This window comes from Amblyraja radiata, chromosome 18 (assembly GCF_010909765.2).
Source record: "Amblyraja radiata isolate CabotCenter1 chromosome 18, sAmbRad1.1.pri, whole genome shotgun sequence".
Classification (NCBI taxonomy): domain Eukaryota; kingdom Metazoa; phylum Chordata; class Chondrichthyes; order Rajiformes; family Rajidae; genus Amblyraja; species Amblyraja radiata.
This window is the reverse complement of record NC_045973.1, coordinates 16,474,759-16,488,714: the sequence shown is the minus strand read 5'-3', so window position 1 is coordinate 16,488,714 and position 13,956 is coordinate 16,474,759. Positions and strand designations below refer to the sequence as shown.

Sequence of the window (13,956 nt, the reverse complement as noted above, 5' to 3'; positions counted from 1 at the left end):
TGGCGCCCGCGGCTTCAGGCCCGGGTCACGTGGGCGGCTCGGCGGCGGCGCCCTGAGTGCGCGTGCGCATGCTGGTTCGGCTCGGCTCGGCAGGTGAGGCCTCCTCGGGCCAGGCCCGGTCCCGAACCGATCGCATCCCGACCCACAACAGCGATGGCAGAGGGGGAAACCACGGTGTTCAGTCCGCCCTCCGAGACCTCGGAGAGCAGCGAGGAAGAGTCTTGGGAGAGCGGCGGCGAATCGTCGGAATGCGCCGAGGGAGGAGGAGAAGGAGTAGTAGTAGCTGCCGCCACTGGGCTGCCCCCGCCGCCGGTGGGCCAGAACAAGCCGGTGTCAGTGAACCAGGCCACCCGGGACTGGGTGTGCGGCCGCCTGCAGGACAGCAAGAGCCTTGACGGCATAAGCCAGGTGTTGGGCGGCCTCCGAGCCCGCGACATCAAGGTGGAAGGGCGGAGGGCGACCATTTCGAGCGCGCTGGAGCTGGAGGGCACGGTCAGCCACGACGGCGATCTCACACATTATGTGGCCAACAACCTGCAGCACAAGATCAAGATGAGTTCGAGGCAGAACTTGGACCTGGAGAGTGAGTAACCCGCCTGCTTCCTCAAACGTACACCACCTTTGCATCCGACCCGCCCAAAGCTCGCAGCCGTGCATGGCTCCAGATTTGTTTTGTTTTGATTTGTGTTTGCACGCCGGACACTTGCAGGAGAGAACTGCAATGTGCAACAAGTTAACCCGCTCACCTGTCAGCCAGCTCCCGTGGCAATTGTAAGTAATCTCTGAGGACGGACCAGCACACAGGACTATTGTATTTCAGACGTATCGTCTATCGGATGAAGTGTTATATATCTGGCATCAATTTCCAAGAAGATTTATTTAAAGTCCACACTTATTCCCTTCAAATAACTACAATAAATTACCTGGATTCACAAGGAACCACAGATGCGATTATTGAGCAAAACAAAGTGCTGGAGTAACTCGGTGGTACAGACAGCATCTGTGGAGGGCTTGGTTAGGTGAAGGGTCCCGACAAGAAACGTCGCCTATCCATGCCGGCCATAAAACACTCAACACTAATTCATTTTTATCCCTTCGTCAATGTCACCCTCCCATGCACAAAATGAATGTCTTCAGTTTGTGGTCTTTGGCACACAACAATTAAGACCGCTTGGTTTGAATTTAGCTTTATGAACTTGCTCTGCTGTTAAGTAACTTGAATCTCATATACCTAATATTTTCTCAGTTCATGGTGTACTAGTTACCATTTAGCAAATACAGTAATCTGCCTCTGAGAAACTAATGAATTTTAATTTCCTTGTCTGACATTTTGAAACCATAAAGTACATCAAAGTATTTTATTCTAATGTTTATTAGTGCTATTTCATTTTCTGCTTCAATCAAATCTGGAACTCCCTGCCACAGAGGGTAGTCGAGGCCAGTTCATTGGGAGTTAGATGTGGCCCTTGTGGCTAAGGGGATCAGAGGGTATGGAGAGAAGGCAGGTACGGGATACTGAGTTGGATGATCAGCCATGATCATATTGAATGGCGGTGCAGGCTCGAAGGGCCGAATGGCCTACTCCTGCACCTAATTTCTATGTTTCTATGTATTTGCCGATTTAAAATGTTAATTGAAAAATGCTGTCCTGTTCAAAATTTATAAGAATATTTTAATACCTGGGCAGTTTGAGGAAATCATAGCTGCAACTGCCTTGTGCGCATCAATTTCATCCACCCGTTGCAAAATGTCACCACCAAACATGACATTTTTTTAAATAGCTCTGTACATTGCTTCACTGCCGACTGTAAATTTTGAGCTGTTACTTCCCAAAAATACCTCCATTAGGTTTAAAGTATTTTGAACCATCTGGTTAATGCGATCCCTTGCTTTTTTAATATTGGGTACTCTGGGATTCTGTGTTTGGCGTGCTGTTTTGTCTCTTGGTGTCTCTGACATTTGTAATTGGAATTCCCTGAAAAAGCAATGGTAGCAGGTCATATTCCTTTGCCATTCCTTGAAGCTAGGACAAACCTACTGAAGACAATTTTCTTGCATAATCCCCATATTGTTTGATTCCAACATTTATTGATTTCTCTGCATTTTCCTGGTAGTTTGTGCAAAATACCTTTTTTGGCTGAAATGGGCACCTTTTCTAGTGACAGATATGACAAAAGCTTGCGTCATCAATGGGGCCAAAAGAACACTTCTGATACTAAGTGACCTTGGAAGTTGCACTTCTGTAGTAAGTGGCCATGAGTGTTGCACATTGAGTTCTTAGTACATTATTCACTCACTTAGCATTCAAACAATGACAACAAGGTTACTGTGAGGTTAACTGATACATACCAGTAAATTTGGATGGTACAGTGGCATAGCTGGTAGCAGACACGCTGGGCAGGTTTATTGGTTACTGTATGGAGGTGAGAAGAGGACATGCCTCTCACTTCCGCCGCTCAGACACGAAGTCAAGAAGCCTGACACCACCAGGTTCATGAACAGTTAAAAGCCCTCCCCGATATCTACCCATCACTCGCCAGGCTTTGTTTCACCACTGCCTCTTTTTCATCTTTCTCTCTCGTACTCGTATAAGTCTGAAGAAGGATCCTGACCAAAAACATCACCTGTTCATTAATTCTCCCAATGCTGCCTGACCAGCTGAGTTCCTCCAGCACTTTGTGATTTGCTCAAGATTCCAGCATCTGCAGTTTTCTCTTGGAATATCTACTTTCCTACAATCAGAATCTTGAAAAACCCCACAACCCTAATCCTACCTCAACAATGGAACACTTCGGATCAGTTCTCACTACCGTGGACTTATTTATTTTTCTAATTGTGTTTTGCATCTGCTTTTTTGGTGTTGCAGTCTTTTAGAAAGGCTAAGTGCAATTTGTGCACAAATAATGTTTTATGTGTTTAAGTGTTTCTGCCTGTAGTGCTGCTGCAAGCAAGATTTTCATTGTACTTGTATCTTTCTGTACTTGTTCATAGGACAAAAACTCAATTTACACGAGTCTAGAGAGATGATGAAAGCTTGGGTAGAATAAAATGGGAGAGTAAATTTGTGCTTTGTGATAGATATGGATTCAGTGGACTAAGGTCCTTTTCCCTGCTGTGATGTGCAAATTTGGTATCTCAAAAGGAGAGAATAGTTTGCTTTGGAAAGTAAATGATTAGTGAACTCGCTCATTTGGGGATTAGTTTCAAAGATATCAAGATTGCTAACTGAACAAAGCAGAAAGATATCGAAATGTGGCAGGGCATATATTAGTGTGGAGTGCATGCTTTTCCTTGTCAGTATGAATGGTTGAAGAAATTGTGTGCTTGGGAATTGTGAGCTCTTGATAAATTGCTGTGGGAAATCATATGTAATGATAATAGAATTGATAGAGAAGTAAATGGTTGATGTGAAATGCCAGGTATACTGTAGGACATACTGTGACCTTGTATTTGAAGAGTTAAGTGCCGACGAAGTGGATGATGGATTTGAGTGCAAGAGTAAAAATACTATATAGGACTCTATTGAGGCCATACCAAGAATAGAGGGTGTGCAGCAAAGGCTCACCGGATTGATTGCTATGATCAGAGGTTTGTTGTACAAGGAAAATGTAGGCAGACCAGCTCGACAAGTTTAAATAAATGAGTTGTTTTTCATAGAAACATTAAAATTCTTAAAGAATCACGAAGAGAAGATGTTGCCCTTGGCATGGTGCGTCTAGAACTATGCGACACTGTCCCAAAATAAGGTGTCGGTCATTGAAGACAATGCAAAGAAACTGTTTGACCTAGACTCTTGACTCTTTGTATTCTTTATACAAGAGATGGAATGGTGGCACAGTCAGTAAGTATATTCAGGACTGAGTGAATATGGTCATAAACCAGCTATGGTCCTGTTGAATAACAGAAGATTTTTTTGGTGGGGGGGGTTGAATTGCCATAGACATTTTAATTTTTTTTAAAGCGTGTGCAATACTTCCTAAATAAATGCCACTCTTACCAGAGGCATTTGCAGCTGTTCCTATTTCTTTAAGCAATAACAAAGAACCTTGGAATGTGGCACATAACTTGCTGTTGAGTATGCAAAAACTTTGGAGCACTTTACTCATCGTCTTACCCCTAACTAAAGTCTTCTGTTTCACCAAGATGCACTGGGTGGCACCAGCAATGGCTACCTCGCCAACAGTCTTTCTGTCCCTTCCATCTTTTGTTTGTTTATGGTTAAATGTATGCTTTTAGTGTTCTTTGGCTTGTTTGATGTGTGTGGGGGAGGGGGGGGGAGGGGAAACTTTTTCTAATCTCTTACCTCGACGGAGAAGCAATTCTTTTCCCATATCGTATCTCTGTCTGCACTGCGGCATAACATAGAGGAGTTGGCGGCCTTTGGTGGAGACTATTTCGAGAGCCCCACCGTGGGTGCCTGTGGGACTTTAACATCACGGAGCTTGCCATCCCTTTGCCAGGGATCGACCTCTGAGCTCTACCGCGGGAGTCTGGGATTTTAACATCGTGGAGCCTGCTGTCTCTGGTCAGAGACTGACTTCGGGAACTCCAAGCTGCAGGAGCTTCGATCGCCCCGACTGCGGTAGTTCGACTGCCCCGACCTCGGGAGGGTAAAAGAGGAAGAATATTGGACTTTATTGCCTTCCATCACAGTGAGGAATGTGGGGAATCTGCATGTTTATGCTAAATTTGATGTAGTTGTGTGTCTTGTTGCTTTTTTTAGTATGGCTGTGTGGTAATTCGAATTTCACTGTCCCTTGATTGGTACATGTGACAATAAACTGACCTTGAAACCTTGAATATGTTAGTTTTGTAAGTCATGAAACGATTGTTTGTGGTTGTGAATGGCAAGATATTGGTATCTACCTAGGCATCTTTTGGAGCAAGTCGGCTTGCAAAACTTGGATGTGCATCTTTTTACATTTTGATTAGTGTTAAGCTCTATTCTAAATGTATAAACGCAGTAGATAAGATAAGATGCTTTCTTTTGTCTTTACCAGCTGGGAGCAGTGTGGAAACCAAAAGTATGCAGAGGTTAAAATCGGACATTCCTCCAATAGACCCTGGGGTACTGCAAGATTTGGAGCGAGATGCAAAAGAGGTGGCACAAAAAGTTGATCAAATGATGAGAAGCTTAAATGCCACTATCCAGAATGTAGGTATACATTGGCACCTGGGATTATATTCAAACTAGTTTGTTTATTTATTTATTTATTTGTTCCGAGCAAGTAAAGACATAAATAGGAATAAATAACAACAACAAAATTGAAATAGTCAAACATTTGGACATTCCAGGCAATTATTGCAAAGCAATGAAAAGCATAAAGCAAAATTTAAATGTCCAACACTTTTTCTTTACAAGCTCGAAAAGGAGTGAGCAGAAGAATAACTTATTTAATCTCACCCCTTCTCCCTAAACCCTTCTTCCATATTTAATAATTAATTAATTAATCATAATGATACCCCAGACAATTTTTAGAGATGCATACAAACATATATATACATACAACTGATATACACTTACAAGTAATATGTATGAAGTAACCAAAAAACATAAATAAATAATAAACAAAATAATAAACAAACACTAACCCCTGTTTGTCAACCATCCCCTTCATCCCTGTACCTTGTGGAAATTTTTTTTTTGTATGTCATTTTGAACTGGTTCATGTTTGGACATTGCTTTAACTCCACATTCAAACTGTTCCACAATCCTACTCCACAGGCCGAAATACAAAAAGTTTTTCTGGTCATGCGGACTCTTTGTACCTTAAAATTAAATATTCTTCTTAAATTATAACCCCCCACTCGCTCATTGAATAATTTTTGTATATTTCCAGGTAAGTTTTTATTTTTGGCCCGAAGCATTATCTGTGCTGTTTTAAATGCAACCAAATCTGCTAATTTTAATAATTTTGACTCTAAGAATAATGGATTAGTGTGATCCAGATACCTGACATTGTGAATAATACGTATTGCTCTTTTTTGCAGAATAGTTAATGAATGTAGCGAACTTTTATAGTTATTGCCCCAGACTTCTGCACAGTAATTTAAATAGGGTAAGATTAGTGAACAGTAGAGAATGCGGAGTGATTTGTGATCCAGAACCTGCTTAAACTTTGTGTAATACAGAAATGCTTTTTGACAGTTTGGATTGTACATGTTTAATGTGTGATTTCCAGCTGATTCTATCATCCATTATAACCCCAAGAAATTTATTTTCATGAACTCGTTCAATTTCAACCCCATTTATCTTTATATTTACTTGTGTATTTGTTCTGCAATTACCAAATAACATTATTTTGGTTTTGCTCAAGTTTAATGATATTTTGTTCCTGTCAAACCATGTTTTCAGTTTTCCCATTTCTTTTGTTATTTTATCCAGTAGTTGTTTTAAATTCTCCCCAGAACAAAAAATATTTGTGTCGTCTGCAAACAAGACCAGCCTCAAGGCATTGGACACATTACAAATGTCGTTTATATACATGGTGAATAGTTTTGGATCCAACACTGACCCCTGGGGGACACCACAAGCAATGTCCAAGCATGTAGAACTGTAGCTGCCCAGCTTCACAAACTGCTACCTGTTACTTAAATAGCTTTTTATCCAATCCAGTACTAGACCTCTGATGTCTCTGATTTCTAATTTTTTTAATAAAATATCATGATTGATCGTATCAAATGCTTTCTTTATATCAATAAATATCCCAGCTGCATATAGTTTATTGTCAATAGCGTTTGTGATATCTTCAATTGATTCTATTATTGCAAGTGATGTTGATCTGTTTGATCTAAATCCATATTGACTTTCAGTGATTAGTTTATGCTTTTCTACAAATATGTCTAGTCTATTGTTGAACATTTTTTCTAGTATTTTGGAGAATTGAGGGAGTAAAGAAACAGGTCTGTAGTTTGTAAAATGATGCTTGTTCCCAGTTTTGTATATCGGTATGACTTTTGCTATTTTCATTTTGATTGGAAAAGTACCGGTTTGGAAAGATAAATTACAGATGAATATTAGAGGTTTGGAAATCCCCTCAATGACCATCTTAACTAACGACATGTCAATGTCGTTGAAATCAGTAGACATTTTGTTTTTATATGTTATATGGCTGGTTTGTAATCGCTATTATTATCATCTCTGGATTTTCTCCTGGGCAGGGGGTGACAAGCCTCTATGTTGTCGCAGTCCAGGTGTATTCCCTTGGACTGCAGGAAGGCCGCCACCTGTTGCTCCGTGGAGCTAGTATCCATTTCCCCGGGCTCCCCCCCGTTGTTGTCGGTCACCGCCCGTGCGTATGACCGGGGCTTTACACTGAGCCCGGTGATGATGACGTTGTTCGCTCTGGTATACTGCTCCAGGTCCGCAACTCTGTTCTCCAGGAACACCAGACGCCGGTCCTTTTCGACGTTCTGGATCCGGAGAGCCTTTACCTCTGCCACCAGGTCGAGGATGGCTTTCTGCTGCTGTTTAACGGCAGAAATCTCCTCCGTCATAAAGTCCAGCGCTCTCTTTATTTCCTCGCCTTCCTCCGTTGTTATTGCCTTCTTTGGAGGCATAGCCGCCCGCCGGTTAGCCTTTCACGCGGGTCCACAGTTAAAAACAATATAAAAACCACAGCAAACGGGATAACATTTTTAAAAAAAGACAGAGCTGCAGGGGATGCACCACTACAGCGCCGCCATTGTTTCCTGATCATGTAGTGAAAGAATTATCGAGCACAGTAATCTGGCCAGCTCTCATGCTTTCTTTGAGAATTTTACCATGGTCCTTTCCCTATATCTTTGCACCTTCTGTTTTAACACATCACTTGAGCTCCAAAAATTGAGTTTCATTCATAGAAAATAGGTGCAGGAGTAGGCCATTCGGCCCTTCGAGCCTGCACCGCCATTCCATATGATCATATTCTTCTTTTATCAGATCACTGAATTTGGACTTTGTTTCTAATTAGTTGCCTTTTTGAGTGTCTGGAATTAGTGTGCATTATTTGCTGCAACGTGCAAGTAGTTCTGCTATAACACGTCACTTTTCTGAGAAATCTATTCTAAAAACAATTGTGTCAATGGGGAAAAGGAGGTTTGGGGTCTAGTGTGTTAGGTGCCAAAGAACAGTTAGTTTTCCCCAGAGGATTTGTAATAGCTGCAAGTTTATTTCTGTTACTGTGAGCTAAAAATACCAAAGGCTGCATGTTGCATTGTTTAATGGATTGTCAAACAAATACACAAGTGTCAATAGTAGAAACTAGGAAATGCAGATGCTCCTTTACAAAATAAGACACTATTATGGGTGGCCACTGAAATTGACTATCCATTCTATTGATTTTTGTGAAGACAGAATGCTCGTGGCTCAGCGGGTTAGACAGCATTCCAGGAGAACATAGAAAAGTGACGTTACAATCAGTACTTTTTGTATAGAAGGGTCCTGACCCGAAACATTGTCTATCCATATTCCCCTAAAATGATGCCTGACCTGCTAATGTACTCCATGATTCTGTGTCTTCACAAATATAAATAGAAAGGATTGCTTGTCAATTTCAATGGCCACCCATAAAACCAGCAGCCTCTGTTCTTAAGAGACAATGGTATCTGATTACCGTGGAAAGGTTACGTACACAGTTTTTTCACCTAAACTATTTTTTACTGGGATAGCTTTTTTTTTTTGGCATGTTAATTTCCAAATTAAGTTATGCGATTATGTTTGTTATTCATTTTTCCAATTTTCCTTTTTCAGTATTGTGCATCTCCAACGTCCAGAATTAATTTATTTCCTCTCTTCAATCCTCATACACCTGCTATTCGCAATTCCACCAGCAGATCAGCCACTAATATGTTTTCACTAATTTTCTCCCAAATGTTCATTTGTGTCATTCAGTCTGCCCTTTCACAGATACTTACTTTGCTCTCTGTGCTCTGCACCCATTCACATTCTCTGCAAATACAAATATTTCAATTCTAACTTTTCTTGATGCAAGGTCATCAGTATGATAACTGTTTCCCTCCATAGCTGCTGTCCAACTAGCTGAGTGCTACCAGCTTTTTCTTTATTCTTTTGTAGATGATAGATCTCTGTAATTTGTGCCCAATGTTGATCACAAAAATAATTTTGAATGAGTTTCAAATCTCATTGAGTTCTGTTGGAAGGAACTGCAGGTGCTGATTAAACCGGAGATGGAGACAAAGGCTGGAGTACCTCAGCGGGTCCGGCCGCATCTCTGGAGAGAAGGAATAGGTGACATTTCGGGTCGTGACCCTTCAGACTTAAAATCGGGGCTGAGGTTAGCCCCGGACACTCAGTGAAGAGTCCCCTGGTTTCTTTTTTTATATAATTAACGCATCCCTATCCTTGGAAAGGTTTTTTTTCTGACCATGATATTTAGAAGCAAAGTGCTCAAAGCTTTGTATTCTAATCAGATATTGTTCATATGCGCCATCTGCATTTGGTCAGTTCCATCTCAGTTTGAATGTTAACAAACAAGAAAAAAAGTAGTGCAGGGATGGTGTGAGAATTTTATTTATTGTGCAATTTGACTAACATTTTGAGAAATCTACCAGATTGTGCAAGACTTTTGAAATGATTCTTGTGTTTTATTTGTTCCTTTATTTTAAAATACATTTATTGAAAGGTTGCCTAATCAAGACCAGAGTTAATATTGCCCGATGTTCATGTTCACACATTGAATTATTTATTGGTTGTATGTGACCTATTAAATAAAAGGCCTTGGTGCACATGAAATTAGATCGCACTGTATAGTAATTATCTTATTCTTTCATTTAACATTTGGAACCTTTCTGTATCAAAGCGTATTTGTACTATTTATAATTTATTTGAATATACAAAAAACTATTTTCCATACTGACTTGCGATTTGTTTTGAAATTCCAGATGACGGCACTAAGTGTGGGCTACATTCAGACTTATCGGGATTCAGTTGACAGTCTTGGAGAGTCGGTAGATATGAGTATAAAGGTGAGGGCAAGGAGCCAAAATAAACTATCTGTTTAATTAAATGTTCATTTTTCTAATCTACTTTCAATTTCTCCGTAAACACCAGAAATAGTTATTGTTTAACTACAGTTATATCGTGTATTTTTTAATATTGAATTTTGTTTCCTCTTTCATTGAATTAGATTATTTACTCATAAATTAACTTTTGTTCTTTTTTGGCAAAATAACAACACGAGGTTCACGGTCTGAAATAGGGAAGGAAACCTTGCTCCTAACAACAACACTTTAGACATTTAATAGCTACCTACTCATTCAGACCTTGTTTATGTTTATATTCATCTTGTTCTTTACAAGGAGAGCGTTGTTAAGTTAAAGAATGAAAATACACCATGGTGTGATCATCATTTTTTAATTAATTATCATTTAAAATTAAAGCATTAATTAAACCCCCCCGGCTTTAACGCTGTGCCCTCCAGGGCTCCAAACCAGAACTGGAGGGACACTTTTGATATTTGAGGAGTGAAGAAATGGATGAGATGAGAGATTGGGAGGGATGAATCTCCAGTGAGAACTGAATGAGAATTTCAACAAATTGGTTTAGCATCTATTAATTTGAAACTGAGGGTAGAGATTAATGGTGCAACTGGAAGTAAAAAGCATTTGTGGTGGTGAGGATGTGTGCTCTGACCCTCCTCAATCAGATAAAAATTGTCATTAAATCCCAAGAACAAATAAGTATAGAAGTAATTGTAGCTTGCATCTCGCCACCAAATTGTTCAATTTTGTTACCAAGATAATTGTGACCTCCAAGTGAAAGCTTTTTGCTTTTTTTTTTTTTTTTTTTTTTTTAAACTTTATCACCATACTTTTTATCTATCAATGTTATTAAAAAAGCGATGGGGTTGTTTATTTCTTCTATGCCTGGGAATTATTAAGGGTTCTATGCAGCACTGGTTTCTAGATAGAATTATTAAATAATCCACATAATTAGACCAAGTAAATCAAAGACCAAACACCAACTGCTGCTGGCATTGCATTATAGAGCAAATGTAATCCAGCTAAATATTTTAAGTCCTGTTGATGGGTTTTTTCTACACCAATAAAAATGGTGTAGATGTCCAATGAATCTTAGTATGCACATTACTCTGTATTAATAGGTGGGACTGAGTTCTGTGCTGATAGAATGATAAATTGTAAGATAATGTGACAGATTTCCACTCCAATTGATTCTGTCCATCTAAAAATGACATTCATTTCTCCAATATCCTTTTTTTTTAAACAATTGTAGCTCTTAGAGTAAATAGATCCTTTTATAATCACAGTGGCAGTCCATTTTATTGAAGGCTATTGTGTCCTATTTCACCACCTTTAGATTAATGCTGATGTGATTGTGTTTGCAGGGCATGTATACACTAATGGCCCGCTGTGAAGAGCTGGACAGATCAATGCAGCCCATTCTTGTGCTATCTAAACAGATTCGTGATGTCAAAAGAACTCTGGAAATGTTTGAAACACTCTGCAAGTAAAGATCTTTGCTAATATAGTTTAATTGTTGAACTTCTTAAAATACTTAAGCTGGTTTGGACAATGTCATGAACTGCCGCTCCAGCAGAACAATCCAGTGTCGAAAGCGAGAAGACAGAAACTGCATTGAAGAGTGTGGCATTTGAAATCCCACAAAGAGGTGCTGGTAAACCTTCATATCCTTCAAAGGCGATTGTCAAGCTGCTAAACAAAACTTCATGCATTTCGCTTAAAAAGATTATTCGCAAGTCCTTGAGGATATTTGCATGCAGGCAGTAATTCATTGCCTCTCATTCAGTCTTCAAATTGAAGCTGTTTGTTTATGGACAAACATGGATTGACCCAATCACCTTTTTAGGTGGGGAGAGCATGTTTTAGAGAACAGCCCTTAATTAACAGTGCAAATGCTTAGCATTGTAAATTTGCCTGTCTACTGAATGAGAAGCACAATTTTTTTTGGGGGGGGGGGGGGAGAGAATTGGATTATTTATCATAAAATGCACTTGCAATGAAATTGTAAGGAAAACGACAGGAGTACGTAATAACTGAGAACAATTGACAAGGACTTGTATGGAACTATTTCAGCTTTGCCATATTACTGCCTTGAAATAGTCTGAATTTCCAAAAACCATTTGAATATGTTAATTGGGGCACAACTATGATCAATCATGTTTGATTTAACTTGACATGATTCATATTTGTTTTGTAACTGCCCTTTTGAGTAACTGAAATAAGGCAGTAACTCCATCTTGGATTTGATTCTAAAACCTTGATACCTTATTTGACAAACAAGTTTGGGTACATATGGGGTTCTAGTAACCTTCTAGCTTTTTTTGTATCTGGTAATTAATTTAACTACTGTAATATTCATTGCTAATTGCAAAATCAGTGAAAAGGTCTCGAGTGTAAAATAAGGATGGTGCTATACATAAAAATGTCATAATAATTCAGTAATAGCATGTTTCCTGAGTCACAAGATAGTACATTCAAACCCTGCCTCAAGCTAATAGCATGTACTTTAGAATGACTTCAGTGCCAAACTGAGGAAACATTGCAGAGACAGAAATGCCATCCTTTAGTGAGATGGCAGCTCAGACATCACTTCCATAGGGTGGGTAAAAGATGAAGTGACACTTCAAAGAAGAACTCTTCCTTCAATCACAACCAGATCATTGACCTAATTAGCAACTGCATTAGGCCCTGGTAAAAATGATTTGCTTTAAATCATCTTCGTTTGGGATATTTCCTGGGGTGCTCGGGTTTCCCTCTGCATCCGAAAGATGTGCTGGTTGATAGATTAATTACCCACTGGAAAATACCCAGACACAGACATATTATAGAAGAATCAAAGGGGTGAGAGCTGTCAGACAGGTTTAAGACAGTGCAGGGAAAAAAGTGAGGGAATAGAGAGACAGAGATTGCCGATGCTGGAAATTTGAGCAAAAAAATGAAGTGTTGGAGAAACTTTGCGGGTCAGGCAGCATCTGTGAAATGCACAGACAATGTTTCGAGGTCGGGAACCGTCAGACAGAATTAATCTGCCAGCCAACCGAATTATGTATGTCATATGAAAAAATAAAAGATGGAAAGTGGATCGTGCCATTATAATCTGTAGTTGGCACCTGGAGCTGTTCAATCATCTGAGGGGAAGGAAAACGAAGGCAATCCTGCCTGGAAGTGCTTGTGTTATTAACACTGCATTGGCTGCTCCCACCTGTTGGGAGTTTTTATGTAGGATCTTGTGTTAATTTTCTTTTGGACATAGGCTGATGTTGCCAGTCAAGTGGATTTGTCTGGAATGGGTGCACAATCCTGTGAAGGTCTGTATCTGCTCTGCATTCATGTGAAGCAAAACCAATTTTAGTGTTTTATCGAATATTTAGAAATTTGCTTGTTTTAAGATGGTTCCAGGAAACAAGCAGTGAAAGATAATTTTTGCCGAAACAATCTTCAAAGATGAAGATTATGATTTGAATAAAATTAACCAAAACATGTCACTGGTGTTTTGCAATTTTGTCCTGTACTGTGTACTGACTTTAAACCAGGCTTCCTTCACCATAGAATTGTTCACGTCAAACTTCTACAACACTCTCGTTTGGAAAGGGGTTCTTTATATTAAAAGTGCAAAAAGGAACGCTGTTGGAGGAACCCTGGTCAGGCAGCTTTGGTGGAGGGAAATGGACAAGTCGATGTTTCAGTTCAAGACCATTTGGAGAGCACTTGCTACCTGATCCACAGAGTACCTCCAGTATCTCTTATATGTAGATTTTTATTTTGAGACAAATTAATGGATAAAACCCCTTACTCACTAGATTACCCAACATGTTTGAGTGAGCTTGGTTATGAGCCTGTATTTCCCATCCCCATCCCCATCAAAGATGCAAGGCTACAGACACTAGACTGCGGATGCTACAATCTTAGGCGAGGAACTCGGTGAATCAGGCAGCATCCGTTGAGAGAATAGACAGACAATGTTTTGGGAAGGCC

The 13,956-nt window shown here is 39.8% G+C and overlaps 1 protein-coding gene across 1 annotated transcript; it reads left to right on the top strand.

Annotated features, from left to right (window-relative positions):
* The first annotated feature begins 35 nt into the window (after positions 1-35).
* Positions 36-13,464, top strand: borcs6 (BLOC-1 related complex subunit 6). The gene is made up of 4 exons (XM_033036745.1): positions 36-583; positions 5,001-5,155; positions 9,883-9,966; positions 11,346-13,464. The coding sequence occupies exons 1-4, from the start codon at positions 154-156 to the stop codon at positions 11,469-11,471; spliced, it is 795 nt and encodes a 264-aa protein (XP_032892636.1). The 5' UTR covers positions 36-153; the 3' UTR covers positions 11,472-13,464.
* Positions 13,465-13,956: the final 492 nt, after the last annotated feature.